At 43.8% G+C, this 26215-nt stretch overlaps 1 protein-coding gene across 1 annotated transcript in view; it reads right to left on the reverse strand.

Moving 5' to 3' along the window:
* Positions 1–603: 603 nt before the first annotated feature.
* LOC308298017 (neuropeptide Y receptor type 2-like) overlaps positions 604–26215 on the reverse strand; it is a gene marked incomplete at both ends in the record, with an annotated part of 31074 nt that continues 5462 nt past the window's right edge. The window contains 5 exons of the mRNA XM_080741581.1: positions 604–1266; positions 3361–3651; positions 9135–9288; positions 14001–14166; positions 25186–25318. Of these exons, the coding sequence (XP_080597707.1) occupies positions 604–1266; positions 3361–3651; positions 9135–9288; positions 14001–14166; positions 25186–25318 (1407 nt within the window). The remainder of the gene's footprint in view (positions 1267–3360; positions 3652–9134; positions 9289–14000; positions 14167–25185; positions 25319–26215) is intronic.

Genomic DNA, 26215 nt, shown 5'->3' on the forward strand with positions numbered 1-26215 from the left:
CCCATCCTCACTCTCTCTCTCGCTCACATGTCTTATTTTTTTCTTTGTCACATCTTCCATCTCACATTCTGTCCGTCCTTTTATCCCTTCTATCTCTGTCTCTTCGCTCTATATATCTCTCTGATTCTTTCTTTATCTCTCTATCCTCCCAACTCTTCTCCATTCTCTCTCTAATCTTCACCCTCCATTATTGTCTCTAGTCCTCTGTTTCAGTGTTTCTCAAAGTGGATTCCAGGGACTCGGGGGGTTCCTTGACCCATACAAGGCTGTAGCTCTGACAGTGTACAAATGGAACCAATTTAACCCGTTAGGGTTGTACACTGTCAGAGTTAAGGGGAGACCTTGAAATTTGAAGATTTGAGAAACACTCTGTCACTGTTCTATTAGCCACTCTTCACAGCTCTTTTGTCTTTCTCTCTCTGTGGGTTCCTTTAGGAGTGGTCTAAATTGACCCATACAAGGCTGTAACTCTGACAGTGTACAAATGGAACCAAATTAACCCGTCATTTTGTACACGGTCAGAGTTAAAAGGGGAGACCTTGACATTTGAAAGTTCGAGAAACACTGCCCTATTTGCCACTCTTCACAGCTCTTTTGTCTCTCTCAGACGTCCGTGGCGTTCAAGTGGGTGGAGATCACCGACTGCTCCTCGGACCCCGCCAGCCTTTTCTTCCACCTCTTCTTCACCTCTTTTGTCGTCGTCGCATCCTCGCCTCCTCCTCTTCCTCCCCTACCCCCTCCTCCTTCTCCCCGGTCCTCCCCCGACCCCGCCCCATCCTCCAGTACGGGCTGCGCGCTGTCCATCCACCCTCCTCCGCCTCCCCCACCGACCCCAACCCCACCCCCGCCCACTATCCCTCCACCAACGCCTCCTCCTCTGCTGCACTTGAAGACGTTCCTCACTCTCGCCGCGGCTCCGCCGCCTCCTCCTCCGCTGCGCTTGAACACGCCCCCTCGCTCTAATCCCCCCTCCCCTCCCCCGCCGCCCCCGGCCCGGCAGCGCCGGCGGCCGCTGCCACAACCGCTGCCGCTGCCGCCGGTGCCGCACTTGAAGACGGTGAGGAAGGCGGAGCGGTAGTTGCGGTTCATCCAGCCGTAGAGCAGCGGGTTGGCGAAGGTGGAGCACATGGCGACCACGTGGAAGGCGGTGTAGAGGAGGCGGAAGCCGCGCAGGTCCAGCACGGCGGGGTCGATGTCCGTGGCCAGCTGGAAGGCGTGGAACGGCAGCCAGCTGACGGCGAACACCACCACCATGGTCACCAGCATCTGGTTAGGAAGCAGAGCAAAGATGTGTTTTAACAAGCCAGAGATTGGCCCTTAGTGCTGCGCATAGAGAAAAATCTATATGTGCATACCGGTATGAGCCAGTGTTGGAAGATATTGTTTTACTTAAAGGATAGTTCACCCATTATTTATTAATGAGCATCAAAAACGATCCATTAATTTATGGAATGTCTGTCCGTCTGCCGTCTGTCGTCTGTCTGCACGCTGACATCACTGATACTAGAAAGTGTCGCCACCATGGTAACAGCCGCGTGCTGAAACAATGCCCAAATTTGGAGATCAGTATGCTGACATCACTGATACAAAACAGTGTCGCCACCATGGTAGCAGAAACAATGCCCAAATTTGGAGATGAGAATGCTGACTGACATCACTGACTGACATCACTACAGTGCCCAAATTTGGAGATGACATCACAGACCGGCGGGACACGATAAAAGAGAGTCAGACAGACAGATGGATACAACGCATATTGCACAGCTGTACATCACTAGTTGCGTTTCCATAAAGCTTATTTGAAAATAGGAAGCGAATTATCACTAATTCGCAAAAGGTTTAGACTAATGTTTCCATTAAACTGATACGATTCGTGGGAGACCCAAGGTCCGTCTGACCGACCTGCTGTAAATTACTTCCCGGGGGCTTGCACACAGTGCACAGAGCTATTCGGGCTGATTTATTCAGACCGAATCCGAGATGTGAGCATTGCACGTCTGACTGCTGTGACTCGCTGCACACTCATCTTGTTGCGTCGCGGATGCAACCTGCTGTGAGCTTGTAGATTGGCCAGTTTTGGCACGCAACACGGTGTGATGACGAAGGGTTAGCCAGGATTTACTGATGTGTGATGTGATGGACGAGGCTCACTTGCAAAGTGCACACAACATCGCTGTAAAACAAACATCCAATGCAAGGTACAGTAGTTGGGAACACAGCGACAGCGCTAACAAGTTGGTAGCTAGCTCCCTTCAGCCAAATCGACATTTTAATTCAAAACTTATTCGCTTAGTGTTTCCATTGAACTAATGTGTTTTAAAAAAGTGTTTCCATAAAAAGATGTATGCGCAAAAGCCTTAATGCGCAAAAAACGGCTTCATGGAAACGCAACTACTGGTGACTATTCTGCCCAACGGGCACCGGTCTGGGTTCTCCAACATTACTTCTGAGAATCCTACATTCAATCGCTCAAATACTGTGCACACCCCCGGGCACAGGACTAGGCTAGTATACTTAAAGTAGCAAAAGAAAAAGTACTTATTATACAGAATGTCCCTAGTTTTCGAATGTATAAAATGTACACAAAAATAGTTGGAAAATAGCAGATCTACAAGCTCACGCAATATGCGTCGTCGCTGGAAGAAGAGTATTCCTGCAAAGTGAAGTGTTTTAACGCTTCCAGTGCCAGCCCCTAGATGGCACCATAGAATGCCAGGCTTTCTCCCATAGGCGAGCGCTTTAGCATCCGGGGACTCACGTTGCAGTGACGCGCGTGCTCACGTTCGTGCACGTCATGGAAAGGTCCCGGATGAAAAGGGCTACAGAATAGCTATTAGCATTTTGTCATTTAAAAGATAATTTTTAGGCGATTTCGCCGTAAATAAACCTCGCGCCGCTTCCCTAAAAACACAATCCAGAGATATGGTTTTTCATTGGATTCGGCGACGATTCGCGGCGGCGTTCGCGGCTAACGGCCGGCCGGGGGCGCCCGGATTTGGAACACCCTGCTTGAAAATTTAGGCACAGGCTTCAGAAGGCCTCGGATCATTTTATTCATTTCATTAAAAAAGCCGAACTAATTCGGGATCGGCACACTGGACTACGTTCCGGAAGCGGCGCTGAACATTCGGTGAACATTGGGGGGCTCAAAAATGTATTTTAAACCATTTTTAATGGAATATATCGTCGGACCATGCTAAATGGCTAGCTGGCTAGCGTAGGACGAGCCAGGACCACCCACGACTCTACAAGCAGCTCAGGGTAAGTGAATTAATAAAAAGAAATTTGTATTGGATTGAAATAAAGCCGAACTAGTTCGGGATCGGCACTCAACAAGTTAAAAGCCAATAATAAAAGAACCTTGGTGGTCTTGCGGCGCCGGCGGTGCCGGTCGCTGGACGCCGGGGCCGGGGTGGAGGACGGCCGCGGGGGTCCGCCGCCTCCGCCGCCTCCGGGGACGCTGCTGCTGCTGTTGTTGTTGTTGTGGACGGGGACGGGGAGGGCGTCGGCGGGGCTCACGTGCGCCCGCAGCCAGATGCGAGCGTAGGCGAAGGAGATGATGGCCAGCGGCAGGAAGTACTGCAGGATGAGCATGGTGATGCTGTACACCGTGCCGTCGGTGCTGCTGCCAGGCCAGCTCTCTGTGCACACCTGAAACACAGGGGGGTGTGCTAGGGCATTCACGAGTAGTAATTTTTAGTATTCGAATTATTCGACCTCAAAGTATTCGAATAGTCGAATATTCGACAGGACTGGCCAAACTGTCAAATATTAAGTAAGCAAGAGGCGAACATTGTGAAAATAGCAGATCTACATGTGAGCATGTAGATCGCATGTAGATCGCATGTAGATCGGTTCTGCATATTTATCTGCAGAACCGAGTCACATTAAATGTAATACCTACAATTCCAAGTGCTTGTCAGGGTGGGGGTCCCCCAGTTCAAATATGTTTATTTTGGGGGTCACGGCCTAAAAAGGTTTGAGAAGCCCTGGTATAGAGCATTAACAAATTCATCCACCAGGGGCATTCACAACTCATTCTTATGACTTCCTATCTAGCCAAGCTTTATAAAGTATATATTTTTTTAAAGAGAAAACAATAAAAAATAAGCGATATTCGACTTCGGTGAACAACGTCGAATAGTGACTTTGATATTTGAATATTCGAATATTTGGTGAATGCCTAGGATGTGCAAAGAATGTTAGAGAGGCAGGGTCTGAATTTCTAAAAGGCCTGTTCCTGGTGGAAATATCGACCTCCAAGCTCACAACGCGTCGTGCTGAGAGCTTGGAGGTCGGCTATTTTCGGTGCTTGATGCCACACTGAACTAAGCATAATCAAGTCAATAGTCTACATCAGGGTGGGCAACTTTGATGATGGCGAGGGCCACTATATTTCCACCTTCACTCCAGAGGGCCACATTGCATATTGTTACGTCCTACTTTGTCATTCTAGTAACTGCGATGCGTTTTGAGCTTGTAGATCGGCTAATTTTGCTTCTTTTGAATCGGAATCCTGAATATTTTTTTTATTTTTTTATTGGAATTCTGAATGTAACATTTTGATTTAATTTCAAACGCATTTAGTTATATACTCATGTTAACTTTATGAACCTAAATACAAATACATTGGACATAAAAAAAAAACATTTTAATACTACTATGCTTGGCATTAAGCTACTAATATAGACTAATATAGAGGGAATTAAAGCAGGTAATGTTTGAATTGTAACAGCTGAAATCAATAATATATCAGTATTCCAGTATTAACCTGCAGGCCGCATTAAGTGAAGGACAATTCTAGAAAAAACGCGTGCATACAAACAGAGTAATTAACTTTAAACGCTTGCTCTCTGTGCACACCTGAAACACCCCCTGGAGGGAGGTGGAAAGTGATCAAGGACCCCTTAGCTGAGAGAGAGATGAAGCAGGGACCCCCTCTAAGTGTTGTATACATGCGTTATGCAGATTTTCATCGATTTGTTTAACAGCACTGTCATCAGTCTATGTTGGATTTGCGTTAATGTTTTTTTTTTTTTTTTTTTTAAGACATTTAGTCGATATTGGTAATCGTGACCTTTCACTCTGTACTCGTTTGCTCTTTTGACCTCTACACCAAACCTCTTTGCTGAAAATAGCCGATCTACAAGCTCTCGCGAGGCGTTGAGAGCTTGTAGATCTGCTATTTTTGGCTAAAGTTCTCCTCAGAATAGGGATGCGAAGGTTCAACGTTTTTAATTGAAAATAATTATCCTATCACACAAGGATTTGGCAGTGCCTGTCCCTCTGAGGACCCCATAGGGGTCCCGGACCCCCTGTTGAAGAGCCATGCTGTACATACAAACAGAGCAATTACCTTTAAACGCTTGTAAATGAAAAGTGTAAAATTGTAGAAACGCTGCTAATACAAACAGAGTAATTAACTTTAAACGCTTGGAAATAAAAAAAGTGGACATTGCAGAAACACTGGACATACACACAGAGCAACAGAGCAATTAACTTTAAACACTTTGGAAAAGAAAACGTTAATTGTATAAACACTGTACATAAAAACAGAGCAATTACCAATGTTAATTGAAGAAACACTGTACATAGAAAAAGAGCAATTACCTTTAAACACGTTTGAGAAAAAAACAGCTGCTACTTGTGCACAACGTCGCGAAAGCTTATCCCAAGCTATAACCTTTCCTCAGTGTTTTTTTCCAGAGGGATACCGTAATCATTCCCTGCACGACAAGCATGTGCATGGTCATGGCCACAGACGGTCGTATGGTAGCGCGCTTTCAAAGGATGAAATGGTTAGTAGAGGGCTATGCTTAAAAAAAGATTCTGTACGTCATACTACTGATATACAGTAGCGTAACACGGTAGAACACAACGCTGCCTTTCCTATGCGGCTAACTAATTCTTGTGGTTTTGTAAGTTAGATTTCCCTCAGTTGCAATGTACCGGTAACAGCTCTGTGTACACAGCATCAGTCTTACAGACATTATTTTGTTTTGATTGTATTGTTACACTTCTGCTTTGGCAATGTTAACATATGTTTCCTCATGCTCATAAAGCCCTTTGAAATGATGAATTGAATTGAATTGAATTGAATTGAATTGAATTGAATTGAATTGAATGGACAGATGAAAGGGAGGAGTGGTGTAGCCTTGCATAGCCAAACTATATCACTGCGTGGATAAGAGTCTGGTGCTTCTATCTGGAAGGTTTTCTTCCTTCCAAGGGGTGGGTTAAAAATAAAACAAATGGATCTGGACACAATTGGTTACACCAGACCAATACTGGGCCCTGATTGGTCACCCAAGGAAATGGATACACAATTGAGCGGGGCCAGACCCAAATCGTCTGAATCCAGACTAACTCGCTGTGCGGCTCGAAGTGTCGCGTTGTGAGCTTGTATATCGGCATTTTTTTTAAATGTCAACACAAAAAGGACACGACCCTCTATTTGCTCTGCTGGCTCACAGCTGAAAGTAACAAACTACAAAATGCAGCGTTGCATTAGTTCATGCAGGGCACGGAAGTCACAAAAGCTCAGCTGTAATGAGCTGCCAGTCTGCCGATTGCTTTCAATTAGCCAAGCTTTTCAACACACCAATCATACCTCTTTGGGAACGCATTCTTTTGTGCTTTAACTGTTGAAAAATAGCAGATATACAAGCTCACAGCGTGGCACCGAGTGCCGTGCTGCGAGCTTGTAGATCTGCTATTTTTGACCCGATTCTATAAATGTCTTCTAGATCCTTCTAGGGTTTTTTGGTGCTCAATGTCAGTGGTTCTCAAACTTTATTATGTGAAGGACCCCCAAAATGATATGCATTTGGCCACGGACCTCCATCTCAAAATATTTAGTTCCAGGGACCCCCCAGAAGCAAGATTTGAGTTACAAATGTTCACGACTTTTCAAAAATAGCAGATCTACAAGCTTGAGTGCCGCGCTGTGAGCTTGAATATCTGCTATTTTACGTGAGCAGTGATAGCTGAGTGGTTAGTGTCCACACCTAGGACTCCGGAGGCCCCAGAGGTCGCAGGTACGATCCCCTGCTCCAGCTATCACTGCTCCCCTCTCCCCCGCGCTCCTTGTGAGCAGCACTGGGTTCAGCTGGGTTAAGCTGGAGAAAAAAAGCAGCTGGGTTGGGCTGCGATACTGAATTTCCCTCGCGGGATGATGAAGGTATTCATTATCATTATTTTTCAATAGCTAAAGTATAAAATAATTAAGACCCTTACCTCGGGCCCTAGTAACTCAGTCCCACTTTCCCCCCCCTTGTGACGCCCCTGGCAGCCAGACTCGAGACAAACGCCACCGATTCAGAACCGGACCGGGAGTCACTTGAGAATGGACCCGAGACAGAGACGAGTCCGGGTCGGTCCACAAACTGTCCATCTGATTGTATTCCCTCTCGCCTTCTTAAAGATGTCTTTAGCTCTGTCGGTCCTACAATTTTATCAATCATTAACACATGTCTCATCACAGGTTGCGTCCCAGCTGTCTTCAAACATGCTGTGGTGCAGCCTTTAATTAAAAAAAAAAAATCTGGACCCCTCTGTCTTATCAAATTTTAGACCCATCTCCCAGTTGCCTTTTTTATCGAAGGTCTTAGAAAAGACACAGTTGCAGCAGTTTTTAACCACCCATGGTATTCACCAAAAGTTCCAGTCTGGTTTTAAACCAGGCCACAGTACAGAAACGGCACTTTTAAGAGTTTTTAATGATCTCCTTTTAACTGTAGATGACGGCTGCCCAGCTGTTCTGGTGCTTCTTGACCTGACGGCTGCATTCGACACGGTTGACCATAATATTTTATTATCTCGCCTCGAACAAAGTGTAGGCATCACTGGTACCGCCCTGCAGTGGTTCAAATCCTATTTAACAAACAGGAGTTTTTCCGTGAAGCTTGGGGAATTCTCTTCTAGTAAGGCCCCTCTCACCTGTGGGGTCCCCCAGGGCTCGATCCTGGGACCCATTTTATTTTTACTGTACATTCTGCCCCTAGGAGAAATCATAACAAGACATAATATTTCATTTCATTGCTTCGCTGATGACATTCAAATCTACCTGCCCCTCAAGTCAAAATACAACGACCCAGCTTACAACCCATTACAGTTACTGCAAAACTGCCTGGCAGATATTAAATCATGGATGGCCTCAAACTTCCTTAATCTCAATGACAGTAAAACTGAAATTATCACCTTTGGTCTACACTCTCCTATCCCCCCCCCTGACATCCTTGGTCCCCTTAGTCCATACATTCACTCCTCCGTTAAAAACCTCGGTGTAATTTTTGACACAGCTTTCAAATTGGACAAACAGGTTAGTTCTGTCATCAAAACCAGCTTCTTTCACCTTAGACTTTTAGCAAAAATCAAACCATATTTATCCCATAACGACCTTGAGAAGGTTATCCATGCTTTCATTTCCTCTAGGTTGGACTACTGTAACTCCCTGTATGTCGGTATAGATCAAGCACTACTTAGACGCCTACAGATGGTCCAAAATGCCGCTGCCCGCCTCCTCACCGGCAAAAAGAAACGTGACCATATTACACCAGTCTTAGCTTCACTCCACTGGCTCCCTGTCCGCTTCCGAATTAATTTTAAGATTCTTATGTATGTTTTTAAAATTAGGAATGGGACGGCACCCCCATCACTCGCAGAACTCATTTCCGACTACTCCCAAGCCAGAGCCCTGAGGTCCGCTGACCAGTTACTGTTGACTGAGTTAGCAACAAACAGAACAACTAGGGGTGACCGGGCCTTTGCGGCAGCTGCCCCTAGGCTCTGGAATAACTTGCCTATTCACATCCGAGCTGCCCAGTCAATATCTATTTTTAAATCCCTCTTAAAAACGTATTTCTTCTCCCTGGCTTTTAGCGACACTTGACTTCCTTTATTGGTAACAATGCTTTTTCTTTTTGTGCTTATTTCATTGTATGCTATTGTTTTGTTTTTATTGCACTGTTCGCTCTTTGTTTTTAACTTGTACAGCACTTTGGTTGACTTGTCATGTGAAATGTGCTATATAAATAAAGTTGAGTTGAGTTGAGTTGAGGTCCTCAGGGTATTCCGGGGGTCGGGCTTACCCAACAAGCTCTGAAGTGCAAGTGTCTGTGTGTGTGTGTGTGTACCTGTATAGTGTGTCCTGGTCCCAGGGTGAAGGATCCATACTCTCTAAAGATGGCTAGCGGGCTGGCCAGGATAGCACTCACAACCCAGGTCAGTGCGATCACCCCAAAACACACGTCCTTACGCATCCGCGTCTCCAAGTGGTACACGATACACCTGCAACGCACACACACACACACACACACACACACACACACACACACACACACACACACACACACACACACACACACACACACACACACACACACACACACACACTTGGGCATTAACGACTTGTGATTTTTCCAAGTCGACTTGCTATCAGTAAGCGTTGAGTCGACTTGTTTGATGGTGTAATTACATTGATGGTGGGGGGGGGGGGGTCGGACAAAAACGGACTGAATATGATTTACCTCTGGACTCTGGACATAGTATAGCCTAAAGCGATCCTTTCTCCCTTAATGTACAGCTTTTGTTCAGTTCAGCTTGTCAATCAGTGGGACAGAGTGCATGTAACAGCGGTGTATGTGACTCGCACATAAAAGACAAGTTATTTAATGTTTGGTTGTGCTCGGGTTAGGTGCTCTGAAAAATGTAATGCGTTGTAGATCGGCCATTTTCAGCATGCAATATTCTGTAATATTGTGTAAAATCATTTTATTCAAAGGACCATGATTAAATCAGTGGTTAAGGGTCAAGGTTACACATGAAAAAGTCATGGAAATGTGTGTTAAGACATCGTTATCTCCAATGCCACACTCCCACACAAATACAACATTTTTGCTTGCCTTCACTGCAAAAACTACTTCGAATTAACTAGAAATACCACTGGCATAAAATACATTTAATATAGGGCTAGGTGATACTGATACATAACCGATTGAAGAACTACCACCCAGTGTGTAATAATGCATTCAATATGAACTAGTCAAGGCTTTTAAAATATAATAACAATGCCTTGGATTTCAAATGGCATATTGACTTTATCAAAAACTGTTTACGGTCAAAGAACCATCTGTCTCTCTGACAATGTTAGTTAGACGACGATCAACAAGTCATTTGGACTCATCTCTCTGAATATTAGATGTTCAAAGCCATCACTGATGTAGTTAGAAAAAATAATAACACCCTTCATGCCCCTCCAATGCACACTCATAACTCCAGAACACGCTTTTCAGCGGTGCCTGCCACTTATTGCGGTCCAAGAGTTCACCAGTACATTAGCCACTTAATCCCATTATGGTTGAGGGGGGGCTCTCTCCATTCCGACATGTCGCCACTCCGACAGTGACTTCCATAGAGGTTAAGGTTAGGGTAAGGGTCAAAGGACCATGACTAAATCAACAATTGCTGTCAAAATGAACACTGTTAAGTGGTTAAGGGTCAAGTTACACATGAACAAGTCATGGAAATGTGTGTTAAGACATCGTTATCTCCAATGCCACACTCCCACACAAATACAACATTTTTGCTGTAATTTTTTCCACCAAGAAAGAATTGAAATGATTGACTTGCCTTAACTGCAAAAACTACTTCGAATTAACTAGAAATACCACTGGCATAAAATACATTTAATAAAGGGCTAGGTGATACTGATACGTAACCTATTGAAGAACTACCACCCAATGTAATAATGCATTCAATATGAACTCAATGCCTTGGATTTCAAATGGCATATTGACTTCATCAAAAACTGTTTACAATCAAAGAACCATCTGTCTCTCTGACAATGTTAGTTAGACGACGATCAATAAGTCATTTGGACTCATATCTCTGAATATTAGATGTTCAAAGCCATCACTGATGTAGTTAGAAAAAATAATAACACCCTTCATGCCCCTCCAATGCACACTCATAACTCCAGAACACGCTTTTCAGCAGTGCCTGCCACTTATTGCGGTCCAAGAGTTCACCAGTACATTAGCCACTTAAATCCCATATGGTTGAGCGGGGGGGGGGGGGGGGGGGGGCTCTCTCCATTCCGACATCTCGCCACTCCGACAGTGACTTATTGTCGGAGTGGCAACACTTCCATAGAGGTTAAGGTTAGGGTTAGGGTAAGAGATAGGGTTAGTGACTGTCGGAAAGGAGACGTGTCAGAATGGAGAGATGCACCCGTTGAGCGGAGTCCCACAGGGCTCTGTACCAGGGTTGTGCAGAGAATGTTTGAGAGGCAGGGGCTGAAATGTCTAAAAGGGCCTTTTGGTCGCGTTGTAAGCTTGGAGGTCGGCTATTTTCGGTACTTGATACCACACTAAACTACCCGTAATTGCTGGACTATGAGCCGCACCTGAATATAAGCCGCACCAGCTAAATTTAGAACAAAAAACGAATGTTTACATATATAAGCCGCACCCGACTATAAGCCGCAGGTGTCCTTCCTGCTTCCTGCTAGAGTGCCCCTGGTGGCCGTTAGCTGTAAAAATCTTTATATAAATCCTTGTTAAAGACCATTGTAAAACTAACTAACTGGCCGTTAGCTGTAAAAATCTCTATATAAGCATCACCTTTGTATAAGCCGCAGGGTTCAAAACATGGGAAAAAAGCTGCGGCTTATAGACCGGCAATTACGGTAAGCATAATCAAGTGAATACTGGAGATGTGGCATACGTACAGCATGGATTTCTACACAAGGAGTGCAATACTTTCAACATAAGATGCTGCATTGAAGTTCAGGAGAGTTTGGACAAGGCAATTCTCTTGAATGCTGTTTCAGGTATGGCATGGAAAGAGAGCATTTGCATTTCTTTCTTTAATGGTTCTGGAGAGGGCACTTTTTACAGACGGGTAAAAGGGCAGGGGCTCAAGCCCCCTTTGATGTCTATGTGTGCACGTGCCTGCTCTGTACTAGTGTGTTTTCTGTTATTATGGGGGAACGCTTTCGCTGACAATAGCAGATCGAGCTCACAACGCGTTGCAGCTTGTCAATTTACTATTTTCTCCGCGACTCAAGGTGCTAATGACAAAATCATTTTGCCACGTTTTTGTTAAGATACGTAAATGTCATCTGGGACGACACTAAGGTTTATCGTACACAGTGTGGTTGCCGTTTAGTAAATAAACAGAAGATATGTATGTGTGTGTGTGTGTGTGTATGTGTGTGTGTGTGCGTGTGCGTGTGCGTGTGCGTGCGTGCGTGCGTGCGTGCGTGCGTGTGCGCGTGCATGTGTCTTTTTCCTTTCTGACAACCATGTCAGAAATATCTGTTGTGACTCATTTGCATTTATTTTGCTCACAACCCACGGAATCCCCCATGGCATTTGGAGACTCACTGAAGGCTGATATGTTGACAGACACGTGGCTGGAAAGGATATAGGGGCTGCGCATCAAACACACAGTGAGTTAGGTTGCTGCATTGTAGGCATGTAACAATTTATCGTAAACCGATTAAAATCGTTTCAAACTGGTGACAATTTAAATCGATTAAAGAAATTACCGTGATGCAAACACCAGAGGGCGCATACAAAACAAAGACGAAAATACAGGATCTTTGTAAGAGAATTGAGAGAAAACACAGTATTGGGAAATAAAATACTGGATTTGTGTACAAGAAATAATAGCAAATAAATAATAATGTTTTGTTTAATGTTACTCCAGATATGTCAGAGGAAGGTCTAGATGACTGAAACGTTGTTTACATTTGTCTACATTAAACTTCTCTTTAAAAATGGAGTTGGCTGCTTCTGCCAGACAGCGACGACATAATCGTCTATTTGTGATAACCACCAGTAAGACTCCCTAATCGGGAGATAAGCAACCGTCAGGTCGCATACACAAATTTTAGAAGGCAATGCAATCAGGAGGGAATATGGGAAATGGGACAGATCCATGTTGATGACATGAATTTAGAGATACTGTGTACCGATTTGCATGATTTTAGTCCAAAATCTGTAGGAGCAGTGTCCAAAAATGTGTTTTTAAAAATCGGCCTGATGGTGGCGCTAAATGGGAAAGATCCATGTTGATGACATGACTGTAGACATACTGTGTACCGCTTTGCGTGATTTTAGGGCAAAATCTTTTGCAAGAATCGGTCCCATGGTGGCACTAGAAGAGGGGCATGTGAGAAATGAGGGGTGCAGGTTGTGGTTTGGCAGCCAAGGAGTGTGTGTGTGCAAAGTTTGGCATGGATAGGGGCAACGGTGGCGGAGATATGAGTAGGGGAAAAGTGTGATGTGACGGAGAGACTGACATACTGACTGACAGACAGCCAGTGGAGGTTTTGTTTTTCGCACCTGTCCGTGCGTCCGTCCGTCCGTGTGTGCATGCGTGCGTGTTTGCATGCGTGCCGCGTGCGTGCATGCGTGCGTCCGTCTGTTACCAGCTAATCTCCGGCGCCGTTAGCCCGGTGGCTGCCAAACTGTGCACACACACTCCCTGGATGCCAATTCTGAACCACTACCCCACAGATTCTGTCCAAAAATTACGCAAATCAATAGACAGTATCTCTACAGACATGTGATCAACACAGATCTGTCCGATTTTCCATATTCCATCCTGATTGGCTAAGATTGGTTTCCAAAGTTTGCAGGATTGGTCCGTTTTGAATAAAATGCCTCAAATCATGAACGCAGCGTGCGATTTTGGTGCAATTGTGCACACACATTCCCAATATGCAGAGGAAGAAATTACACTTGAAAACGTTCAAATAAAGCCTCATGATGGCGCTATAACAGGTCAATTTGTGTTTTAACCTATAACTCCACCGATCAGTGTAAAACTTTGTATGCACACTTCCTAGAGGCCAAGGAAAAACCATTGCCCTGCATTTTTCACATCTGCATGTTTGGGTGTTCAACAACAAAAACACAATTGTATCGTCAATCGCAATTATGTGTGTGTCAATTAATCATCATGTGAAATGTCCTGTTGGTGACAGCCCCTACCTGTGTCGGTCGAGGGCGATGACGTTGAGCGTGACGGTGGACACGTGCACGGCCAGGCCCTGGGCGTAGGGCAGCAGGAAGCACAGCACGCCTCCGAACTTCCACTCCCCCAGCAGAGTGTAGACCAGAGTGAAGGGAAGACACAGCGTGTTCACCAGGAGATCAGCTACAGGGAGAGAGAGAGAGAGAGAGAGAGAGAGAGAGTACTATACTATGAACAACAAACCGGGCCCTAAGAGAGCAAACCAAACAGCTCCCTGCATCCTGTCTCGCAGCAATGCGGCGAGTACGCTGGTATGGCCATGTTATCCGCCTGCCCGTGGAACATCCAACACACACCATCTTGGCCTTCAATCCCCAGCAAGCTGGCTGGAGACGACCAAGAGGCGCTCCCCGCACCCGCTGGCTGGATGTGATAGCCCAGGACCTTAATGCATGCAATATGACACTGGCACAAGCTCAACACCTTGCCCACAACAGACCCAGATGGAGAGACCTGGTTGCCATGGTTGGCTCTACGCGCCTTGAAGTGCAAGAGGACTAAGTAAGTAAGTAAGTAGCTCCTACAGTCAGGGCAGGGGGTTCAAATATCATATCAAATACCAGTTCAAATATGTGGGGGGGGGGGGGGGGGGGGGGGGGGGGTCACGGCCTGAAAAGGTTGAGAACCATTGCACAATGAATTGTTCCTCATTTTGACAACCAGTGCTCTAACGTATCAGCTACAGAAACCTGATTTGCAGAGTCAGCTGATGCTTGAGTCTGACATTGAGTCTGACCGATTTACAGGCGAGGGACTTTTGTGCAAGCGTTGGATATTCGACTGTTGAGAAAAACCTTGGCAAACCTAGAATAAAAGTTTAAAGGAGTAGTTCAACCCTAAAAAAATCACACCCGTGTGAAGTGGAGCTGTGTGTGTGTGTGTGTGTGTGTGTGTGTGTGTGTGTGTGTGTGTGTGTGTATGTGTGTGTGTGTGTGTGTGTGTGTGTGGATCATGTGTACCGATTTTTGTGACATTTGAAGAAAATATGTAGGAAAAGGAGCAAAAAGTGTGTTTTGGAGAAAATTCAAGATGGCGGAAAATCTATCATGGCGCAAATGGGCGTGGCCTATATGGGGAGATGCGTCATGACCCAAGGAATCCAGGGAAAAAATATTTTTAATTTTCCGACCTACGGTTCAAGAGTTACAGGCCAAAACGTAAAGTGGGGTGTTATGGCGCCACCATGCGGCCAAATGACACAATTATTTTTTATTTAATCCTTGAAATCATTATGAACCTCCTCTCCAAGTCTTGAAACTCTAGCCCCTATGGTTTGCGAGAGACAAATAATTGAATGTGAGTTTTTGCAATTCCCATTATAAGTCAATGGGGAAAATTTATTCACTAATAAATTAATTTCAATTAAACTATAGAACCTTTCTCTTAGAAAAGTAATAGCCCACGATTCCCGAGTAAGCCGGTCGATTTGACATATGGCGCGAGTGTGTGGTGGCAAAACTGTGGGACTAGTGGCGTGCCGAAGTTTAGGAAGTTCAGGCTACATACACACACACACACACACACAGACAGACCCACACGGCCACGTATAGGGAGCCTGTGCTTCACACAGCTCCAAAAAGAGTCATTTTCTGTCAATTACACACCCCATGAAGCCTTGAATTCATGGAGATGTTTTTGTTTTTGTCACATTCCTGAGAAAAATGATTGAGACTCAGTAGGAGACTCTTTGGCCAAATACACCTTAGTAAACCTTTTCATAAACACTTTATGTTTTCAATCGATAGTTGAAAGTATTTTAATTTATGATTGTAGCACCAGGCCACTAAATATGTTTTATTTCGGGCCATTTGTTTTGTTCAAAGTGCATTTCAACGCAACATTGCTCTGTCACTTTAAGATAATGTTTTCCACAGGTGCTGAACTGTACAGATAGAGTACAACCTATCTTGAGTGTTTTGGGGAAATGTAATTGGTTGGAAAGAGTGATATCTTTTTCCCTGCATGGTAATTGGTTGGGAGTGGAAGAAAGGCGGAACAAGAGGGGAGAGGGAGAAGTGAGTGAGAGAGTGGAGACAGTGTTTTTGGCAGAGACAAAGAAAGGGATGAAAAATGTATGTTGGAAAAGATGAGTGCTTTATACATTTTTAGAGACTAAAGAAGACTGCAATGCAAGTGAGTAGCTGTAGGTAACTGCACAGATACTGTTGAGAAGCAGTCAAACACAGTGGTTTGAGTTTGTGATTACAGTAGCAGTTAGTTAGTCAGTTTAAACAGTCAGCATCCAGTTAGCCAGCCTGGCTAGTTGGCAAAGAGAGACCATCAATACCTCCTAGATCTGCTAGAACGGGCCCAGATAGCGCTCCCGGTGACCAGGTTAAAGCCGGGTAGCAACTCTGGCAACGAGGGAGAAAGGACATTGCTCCATTCAATCCACTAGAGTTAGCTAGCCGCAAATTGCAACACTAGATTTTTTTATACTCGGATGAATCTAGGGTTGCAATACCTCCCATAGGCAGCCAATGCATCAAACAGTTTTTTGCTATCTGATTGTATTAAACGGCATCAAACTCACCAATATTGGGGCTGTATGGAAAGCTTGGAGTATCCTCTTTCTATCTGCAAAGTGTTTGTTTCATGAAAATCCACCGTAGACATGTTAGGAGCTACTTTCTATCAAGAAATTGGCTTCAGGTGATTATTTTTTTCTAAGTGCTGGAGTTTGGAAGCGCTTGTGGGAAGTCACTCAGCGGTCCTGTGTACCAGCTGGTTCTAAATGTCACATAATGCAGGAGGCAGCGGGACGCTGCGTTATAGAAGACGAGCACTTCTGAAGTTCAACACTTAGAAAATAGACCATGTCTGCTCGGATTTCTGGACAGAAAATAAATCATAACAATTCTACGGTGGATTTTTCTGAAACAAACACTTTGCAGATAGCAAGAGTAAATTCCAAGCTTTCCATAGAGCCACAATATTGGTGAGTTTGAAGTCGTTTAATACAATCAGATAGCGAAAAACCGTTTTGATGCATTGGCTGCCTATGGGAGGTATTGCAACCCTAGATTCATCCGATTAAAATAAAATCTAGTGTTGCAATTTGCGGCTAAGAGTTAGCCATCACCAGTCCAGTACTCCCCAAAGCTTGGAGGTGAAAACCATTGAACTCTGATATGGTGAGTACTCACCCTTTATTTTGGCTTCAACCCACAAAGTAATCTTAGCAGTTAAAGGTATATTTTGGGTTAATACGAATCTGGTTTATTTTGGACAATTTTGATATTCTGAAAAAGTTCTTAAAAGGTTTTAAAAGGACACAAGACCTATTTGTGTGAACACAACACCTGTTGCTATTTTACTTATTTTTTTCTTTAAAAGGTAATTTCATTTTATTTTCCTACAAATGTTTGATTTAAAATTCCTATTCTTTTTTTCCCCTCCGATTGTAATTTTTCCTCTTTAGTTTAATAAATTGCCAGACAATAATTGTTGAGGAAGAAGTTGTTATGTGGTTTATTTTTAGGTGCAACTACACCAGTCAAACTCATAGTAAAATGGGTTAAGAGTTAAACTAACTTGAGGTTGGGAATTAAATATGAACACAGGGCGCTACCTATAGTAAAAGGTATAGAAGCGTTACATGATAAAGTAGGCTATGTTTCTAGGCTTTCTACTGGTTCTACTGAGTGAAGTTGCAGCCAATAGCATTCATTTGATTCATTTCCGGTTGCATTTCTGGATGACAGATTTGAAGTGGCCTGTAGGAACCTATGGCATCACTTTGTCCATTTCTTTTTTACAGTCCATGACATACGGTATCGTTTCCAAAGCCCTGTAGTCACGACTGCTATGTCATGTTACATAAACTGAAGCTGAACAGATGTCAACCTGGATAGAGGCCTTGTTCATATCACTGCATACATGCTGCAAGATTTCCTTTGTTGAGAGGTCGGATTGTATTTATATTTTCGCTGCGGGAGACGGTGGCGAAGGTTACAGTAGGTGAACGTTCCGCCGCGCTGTCAGGTTGGAAACGTTATCTCCCGAGAGCTCTCCGTCTCTTCTACTTTCCCTCGTACATACGATCTGAAGCGCAGTTGTTGATGAAGAAGTGATGTGTGTTATACTGTATTGACTGAGCACATGGGGAATTCTGGCAGAAAAGACAGGAATCAGTTTTGCCCTAGATTCAATCTTAAGGGTGTATGTACGTATGTATGGTCATGGCCATGGGGGTAATGTCTTTTTGCAATATTTCGCAGAGAATTCAGGCATGCCAGTCTCTTTGTGAAATAAACATCAAAGCTTTATCGCCTGGGGCCATACCCTAGATTTACACATGTCTGTTTTCATTCTTCCTCTCACACCTATGGTCTACTCTGTAGCAACCCTTCCTTTTCATTCCTACGAGAGATGTCTTGTTGGGATTTAATTATTCCAGACGCTATTCCCCAAGGTTCAGGGTTGCACTTTCTTGCTGCACAGGCACGTGCACACATAGACATCAAAGGGGGCTTGAGCCCCTGCCCTTTTATCCGTCTGTAAAAAAGGTGCCCTCTCCAGACCATGAATGCAGTTTTTACTATGGTGAAAGAAATGCAAATGCACCCTATTCCATGCCATACCTGAAGGCATGCAGCATTCAAGAGAAATGCCTTGTCCAAATTCTCCTGAACTTGAATGCAGCATCTTATGTTGAAAGAATCGCCCTCTCTGTGTAGAAATCAAGCATTGAAAATAGCTGACCTCCAAGCTCACAAGCGCGACGTATTGTGAGCTTGGAGGTCTGCTATTTTCGAAATGTCAGCCCCTGCCTCCCTAACATTCTCTGCACGTCCCTGTTGCTGTATCTTGTACAGGTACATAAGAGTAAAACACATTTTTGTTTGGCTTCCTTCAGAGATATAGGCAGCCTTGGATCGGGCCAACTTGGGTGCAACATTGGGGAAATCATGAACTTGGATGAGACGATTTGGTTGACGAGAGATATTATGTTAGATTTAATATTATAGATTTCCTCACCTCATCTGTATATTACAATCTGTCTGCACATAATTCTACATTCATTCAAACGCTTGAATTGATGTCTGAGCGGAGTTCTGACATGGGAAGGTAGTCTGAGTTCTAATGATCATTAGTTCATAGTGAAAGAAATATTTCTAAAGACTAATCGAACGTTGAATATACTTGTATTTCAATGGACATATTCGGAGTATGTTGGAAATACTTTTTATATACATGATAGTTCACAATGTGAAACAGGTCCAGTTCCCTCACCGTGCCTGTCACTGATGATCAGTTATGGGCCTACATGTCTCCACAATTGGGACGCCAACTGACAGACTTTAATGCAATTTCTTCCGGCCAATTAACTATCCAGTTGTCGGGGCCAGTCGATCTGGAGGGATCTGACCGGGAGAACCGCGGGCCGATGTGTGGCCTTTGCCCCGCGAGCCATTAAGCAACATGCAATGTGTCAAAGCGCGTCGGCTAAAAATAAAAGCATGGGGTCATGCTGACCTCCTTCCTTTGACTCAAACGGCACATTGTCCCATGGTACAATTAGGTTACGGGGTTAATCTAGTTATTCCACCAGAGCCTTCTGTTCTGTTAATGCTTGCTGCCCCCGTCCCCCCTGAGGGACTTGAACCTAAAACCTTCCGGTAGTTGTTCTACCTCCTCTGTGGAGCTCTCCAGGGCCTATAGACAGTACAACACTGCCTTCACACTGCACTAATCTCTCTATCCCTCCCTTCTTCTCTGCCTGAGCCTGTCTTTCGTCACTCTGTCTTTTATCTGTGTAAAAAAAAAACTGTCTGTTGTAATCCTTCTATCTCTCTCACTCTCCCATTACCTCCCTGTTATGTTTGACCCTACACTGACTAGGGCAGTGGAACCACCAGGGGACGCAAGAGGGGGCCAATTTGAAAGGAGAGAAAAGAATCAAAAGTGAAAGTTCCACATCCAGCATCTGTTTTTTTTCCTACAGCAGCGGTTCCATTACTCCGGATCAGGGCTATAGGGTCACCATTATGACATTTTACATGACGATTAATAGTCACTCGAATAATTGTGATTAATGATTTCATTGTGTTTTTGTCTTTGACAATCACATTTCTGTTTGGCTTTGAAGTTGTACATGGCAGATTTGACACTTAACCTAAATATACAAATAAGTGACCCCAAAGTTGCAACAAAACATATTTATTCACATAAAGCATACTGTATGTTGGTTACGTTAAAAGTTACATAGGAATTGCTTATTCATTACAAAATGCTGTGCTTCTGGGAGATATTGCGTATAATCAATGTAGTTTAAGCGCTCCGGAGTTGTTTTTGTACATGTTTGTAAACGCTCATACTGCAAATAGCAGATATATCTTGCCATTACCTTCATAAAACAAACAATACAGCACATGCATTCACGGGCAATGCGTCACACAGATGTCATGGGAAGGACCCATTTTTCCAGGTCTTATTTTTCTATGCATGAATTGTGTGAGCAACCTTGAATTTCCTGTGACCCTGTGTGAGCAACCTTGAATTTCCTGTGACCCCCACTCATGTTTTCCCATTAACCACGTCACCACACTTCCATTACTGTAATTCAACATGTACACAACAACACCATTGTCACAAACATGGTAAACGGTAAATGGTGCATTTGTACAGCACCCTTTATCCAAGGCACTTTACAATGTGCATTCACTGCACAGTGGAAACCACGCAAGGCACCAACCTGCTCTGCGGGAGCAATTAGGAGTTCAGAGTCTTGCTCAAGGACACTTAAAAGCCCCTTTTCGACTGCAGCTTTAGCACCACACCACACTACACCACACCACACCACACCACACCACATAAAAATATCTACATTTTCCATTACACAAAAGTACCCCTATCGGTAAGAAACAAATTGACCCTTTTAACTGTAATTATAATACAATATAAATTAGTATTACATCTATCCTAAATTATAATACACTATAATGGATTATAACTGTGATTATAATACACTATAAAGTATTACTGTATTACTATGATAATTATAATACACTAATAGATTATAATAGTGGTTATAACACAATAGAATCTATTATCATGAATTACAACTATATCCTGGTGGTCTAAATGAAAAGTCAGTGAGTGATCAGTCATTATGAAGTGTTTGGCCCTGTTTGGCCCAGCTCAGAGCTACTCCAGAGTGGATACTTTTTAGTACCACGTTTAGTACCACCTTCACACCACTCTACCCAGGTCCTTGTAGTGGAAAACCTGGCACAAGTGGGCGGTGTGGTGTGGAGTGGTGTGGAGCTGGGCCTGTGGAAAATGGGCTTTATTAGACACTGAAGGTGGTTTGCACATTGGTGTGCTTTTTCATTGCGTTTTGGAAATCCGAAAAATAAAAAAATAAAAAAATGTTTTTCAAGCCGAGGAGAGAGAGAAAGATAGAGAGCAGGGACTTGGTGGCGACAGCTGCTAAAATCGAAAAAAATCAACCCTGGTCCGAAAATAACTAATACAGACCAGTAAGACTCCCTAATCGGGAGATAAGCGACCGTTGGTCGCTTATCTCCACCAGTAAGATGCCTAAGGGAGAAAAGCAAAGGGCGAGGTTGCACCATTTCTTGGTCTTCTGGCCAGTGATGTATATCGGACCATTTAACCATATATGGAATCATCTGGTACCCAAAGATATTCACAGATATGGGCTTAATATTGATGACATAAGGGATCTCCATATATGGGCGTAAAAGGGATTTGGTTCCCCTGGCATCACAGGGATCTCCATATATGGGCATAAAATGGATTTGGTTACCCTGGCAACATGGGGATCTCCATATCTCCATATATGGGCATAAAAGGGATTTGGTTCCCCTGGCATCACAGGGATCTCCATATATGGGCATAAAAGGGATTTGGTTCCCCTGACATTACAGTGATGTCAGTGGCTGGTTCTACAGAGGGGATCTCCATTTATGGGCATAAAAGGGAATGTATGTATGATGATGTCAGATATCATAGACGTCATAGGACTTTCACATAACGAATAACTGAGTAAGCATGTAAACCCGTAAAATCTATATTTGGGCATGGCTGATTTATGACCTCATCATGATGACACGAGCAAACACAGCTGAATTGTATAAATGATCAGTGCAGAAACCAACAGAAGTATTTGACCAAGACTCTTCGATTTAAACATCAACAAAGGTGTGACGTTTGTTGATGGTCACAAAACGTGACGGACGGACGGACGGACGGCCGGTGGAGGTTTTCATAGTAAACTGCTCCCTAACGGTCGCAATAATTAATGATTGAAATTAGGTGAGGTTGATTTTTTTTATTTACATGCTCTTTTTTTCCCCCCTGCACACCAAACCTCTTTGCGACGCATTGCGTTATTGTGTTCTATTGTTCTATATCTGCTATTTTTGGCTAATGTTCCGACCAGAATAGAGACGTGGTGGTTCCAGTGGTTAATGTAAAAAGAAACAAATGAAACCCCTATCACACAAAGATTTGGCAGCCACCCTGCAGTATCTCTGAGGACCCCCAGGGGTCCCGGACCCCCTGTTGAAGACATACTGTACCAATATTACAACTGATGTGTCTAATATTTTTGTATAGTTTGTCTTCAGTTAAAGGACAACTTTAGTTTTTTACAACAAGGGTTCATATTTTAGATTGTAATTAAAGAATATAAAAGATGATTGTTAAAATTATTTCATTTACTTCTTTCTATTGTTTTAGAGATTCTTATTTCAGTGATTGGGGCATGCGTACAAGTGGCTAAATATGTCATTTCACACAGAATAAGTCCATTCCCAAGATACAACGCAACGGGCTAGAAGTGTTACTGTAAATAGCAATGAAGAAACTGCTGGCTTATTGTGTCTAAAAAGACATATTTAGCCACTTACACATGCCCCCATGCGTACGCATGCCCCACATTTTAGCACGGTAAACGTGATAAAACAATAGAACGAAGCAAATGAAAACATTTCAACACTCACTTTTTCATTTTTCTAATTACAATCTAAAATATGAACTCTTGTTGTAAAAAAACAAAGTTGTCCTTTAAAACTGCACAGAATGATGCTCGTTGGAGACTCCCCCGCCAAAAGTAGGCTACCTCAATGTTTTCCCATTAACTCTGTAATGCATTGCAGTATATTACTGACTAACATGTTTTAGTTTACTACATGCAGAAAATAAATGCAACTTTTTGTCACATTTGCCAACTCCCAGTATCATTGGCTGCTACAGTACATCCTACAGATTGTTGCCGAAATAACATTGCCCGTTCTAAAATACAACATGAGTCAATAAACCAAATGCTACCTCATTTCCATCGTCGCCTATACCAGTGTTTCTCAACCTGTGGGTCGGGACCCCCAGGGGGGGGTCTCCAAATTAGTTTGGGGGGGCCCCCAGATGATTAACTTAATGTGCAACATTGTTTTCTCACTCAACAGTAAACCAACAAAGTTTAAGTAGAGGGTATATGCACGTTTCTAAAGTGACAATTTAAGGAATTAATTTAATTTAATACCTCTAAAATGATAAATTAAACATTGGCCAAATTGTCAAATATTAGAGGCAGAAATTGTGAAAATAGCAGATCTAAAATGCTCACAACGCCTCAGCATGTAGATCTGCTATTTTCACAATAGAACCGCGTTATACAAAATGTAATGTCTTAACTCTAAGTGCTCGTAAGGGTGGGGGTCCCCGGTTAAAATATGATTATTTTTGGGGTCGCGGCCTGAAAAGGTTGAGAACCACTGGCCTATATCCTTCTGCATTTGTAATAATGTGTCATTGCTATAATGACAGTATGTTGAAGGGTGTTTATTTCTTCTTTCTAGTTTCTTTTAATATAATTGTTAACTACTGTACCATCTTTCACTGATGAAAGATGTTTTTGTAGTATTCCTTAAAGGAGTACTGTCACTTTAAAAAGTCACCTTAAAATATATGAGTTAATATTTTCATGATGTCATTGTGGGAAAGCGCAATTATAAGCTAATCAAATGAATTGACTGTAGACTACTTACTGTACCGGTCAGCTGTTGTTGGGGGGGGGGGGGGGGGGGGGCAGATTACACTGTGATATGAGTTTCAGACTATTTCAGACCGTTTTCAGAGAGACCACGTGACCTACTGTATCATACTATTATAACTTCGGGCGTGTCAGCGGGCCTTTAAGTATGTGTGCGGGGTGTCTGTTTACGCTTGTGGTAAATTGTAAGGAGCCAACTGAAATGAGTTGCCCAGTGTCGCCATGGCTTTACAGCAAACCCATACAATAGGAATGCTTTCCTCACACGCAGGATTCAACACATAAAAAATGCAAAACCTCAAATGGCAAAAAGTTGTAAGTGTGAAGTTTAGAGGTATATTTAGCTACCTACCATACCCACTAGACACATGCATGCACACACGCATGCACGTGCGCACTGCGCATGCAAGCATGCACGGCACGCACAAACAGAGCAGGCGAAGACACATCGAAGTATGTAAATTGCAGTTCGCAGATTTTAGCAAGACTCCCTATGCTTTCATGACTGCATGTGTGCGCAATGTGCGTGTGTGTGCACGTGCGTGCGTGCATGCGGATGATTGATTTATCCTGTGTGCATCCTTCATCCATCTTTCTTTTTTTTTTTGAAAAGGCACAAACATAACATAACCCCCGTCACTTTCTCTTCCTCAGATTCTCTGCCCTCCACTTTCTTCTCTCTCTCTCCACCCTCCCTTCTTTATCTCTCTCGACACGTCTACGTCCTCTCTCTCTCTCTCTCTCTCTCTCTCTCTCTCTCTCTCTCTCTCTCTCTCTCTCTCTCTCTCTCTCTCTCTCTCCCCCTCCCTCCCCCTCCCTCCCCCTGGTTGTTCTGCATGTCCTCTGTTCTCTCCGTTCTGGAGGCGCGTGGCCAAATGTTATCCGTCAGATAGGAACAGCACATTTCACCTGACAGACGCCTGAATCATCAATCACACACACACACACACACACACACACACACACACACACACACACACACTCACACACGTCAGTGACATCACAGCCCTGGAGGCTGGAAATTATTTTATTTTCCAGGTCAGTTGTGTGTGTGTGTGTGTGTGTGTGTGTGTGTGTGTGTGTGTGTGTGTGTGTGTGTGTGCGCGTGTGCGTGTACTTACCAACAGCCAGGTTTGCGATGAAGAAGTTGGTGACGGTGCGAAGCGTCTTGAACCGATAGATGACGTAGATGACCAGCGAATTACCCAGAACCCCCAGCACTATGATGGTGCAGTATGCCAAGATCAGAACCACCTACAACGGCACACACACACACACACACACACACACACACACACACACACACACACACACACACACACACACACACACACACACACACACACACACACACACACACACACACACACACAAATGTAAGGGGCAAAAGCAAAGCAAAGCAAATGCCATACATACAGCACATGTCATACACAAATGTAGGGTTCTCAACAGGCCTGAAAATTAAGCCCTGGCCATAACTGGGGCGTAACTGGGCCTGGCCCAAACAGTAACCATCATTTTAGGCCGGGAAACCTGAAAAGAACCTAAAAACGAAATTGTCTGTAGGAAGCGCCAGTGGCTGAAGTCATAGCATAGTAAGAGAGCATAATAGTTATGCCCAAAATTGGCCATTGACAGACACGCATCTCACCTTTCAGGCCCGGCCCAGCCCGAAAACATTGCGTCGGTCGAGTAGGATTCAGGCACAATTTAACACATTCCCCGCCATTTAACAATACCTTCGTACTCTCCCCTGCCTCTGTCTCCATAGACTTCCATGTAATTCATAGTGCACGGATCATGCACACCCATGCCTAGATAATGCACCACGTGTCTGCACATTGCTCACAGCTTTCAAACAAAAAAATCCGAATGGAAATCCGTTCAGGCATTCATGAGATAGCAGCCATTATGTTTTCCTAAAATGTAAACAAAGATGGCTGCCATGTTTGAAAGATGGGGTTGCTATGGGGGTTAAACATGCAATTTCGCGATTGCTATCATGCCTACTAAAGGTTTTGGGGTCCAAAAATTTTTTTTTTTTTTTTTCTCTGGATTATCGGGCCTGGCGGGGAAAGACATTGAAATAATCTCGGGACTATCGGGCCTGGCATGCAATGAGAACTAATTTCTGTCTTCGAAGATTTCTTA

The sequence above is a fragment of the Nannobrachium achirus genome (assembly GCF_963921795.1).
Source record: "Nannobrachium achirus genome assembly, chromosome: 14".
Classification (NCBI taxonomy): domain Eukaryota; kingdom Metazoa; phylum Chordata; class Actinopteri; order Myctophiformes; family Myctophidae; genus Nannobrachium; species Nannobrachium achirus.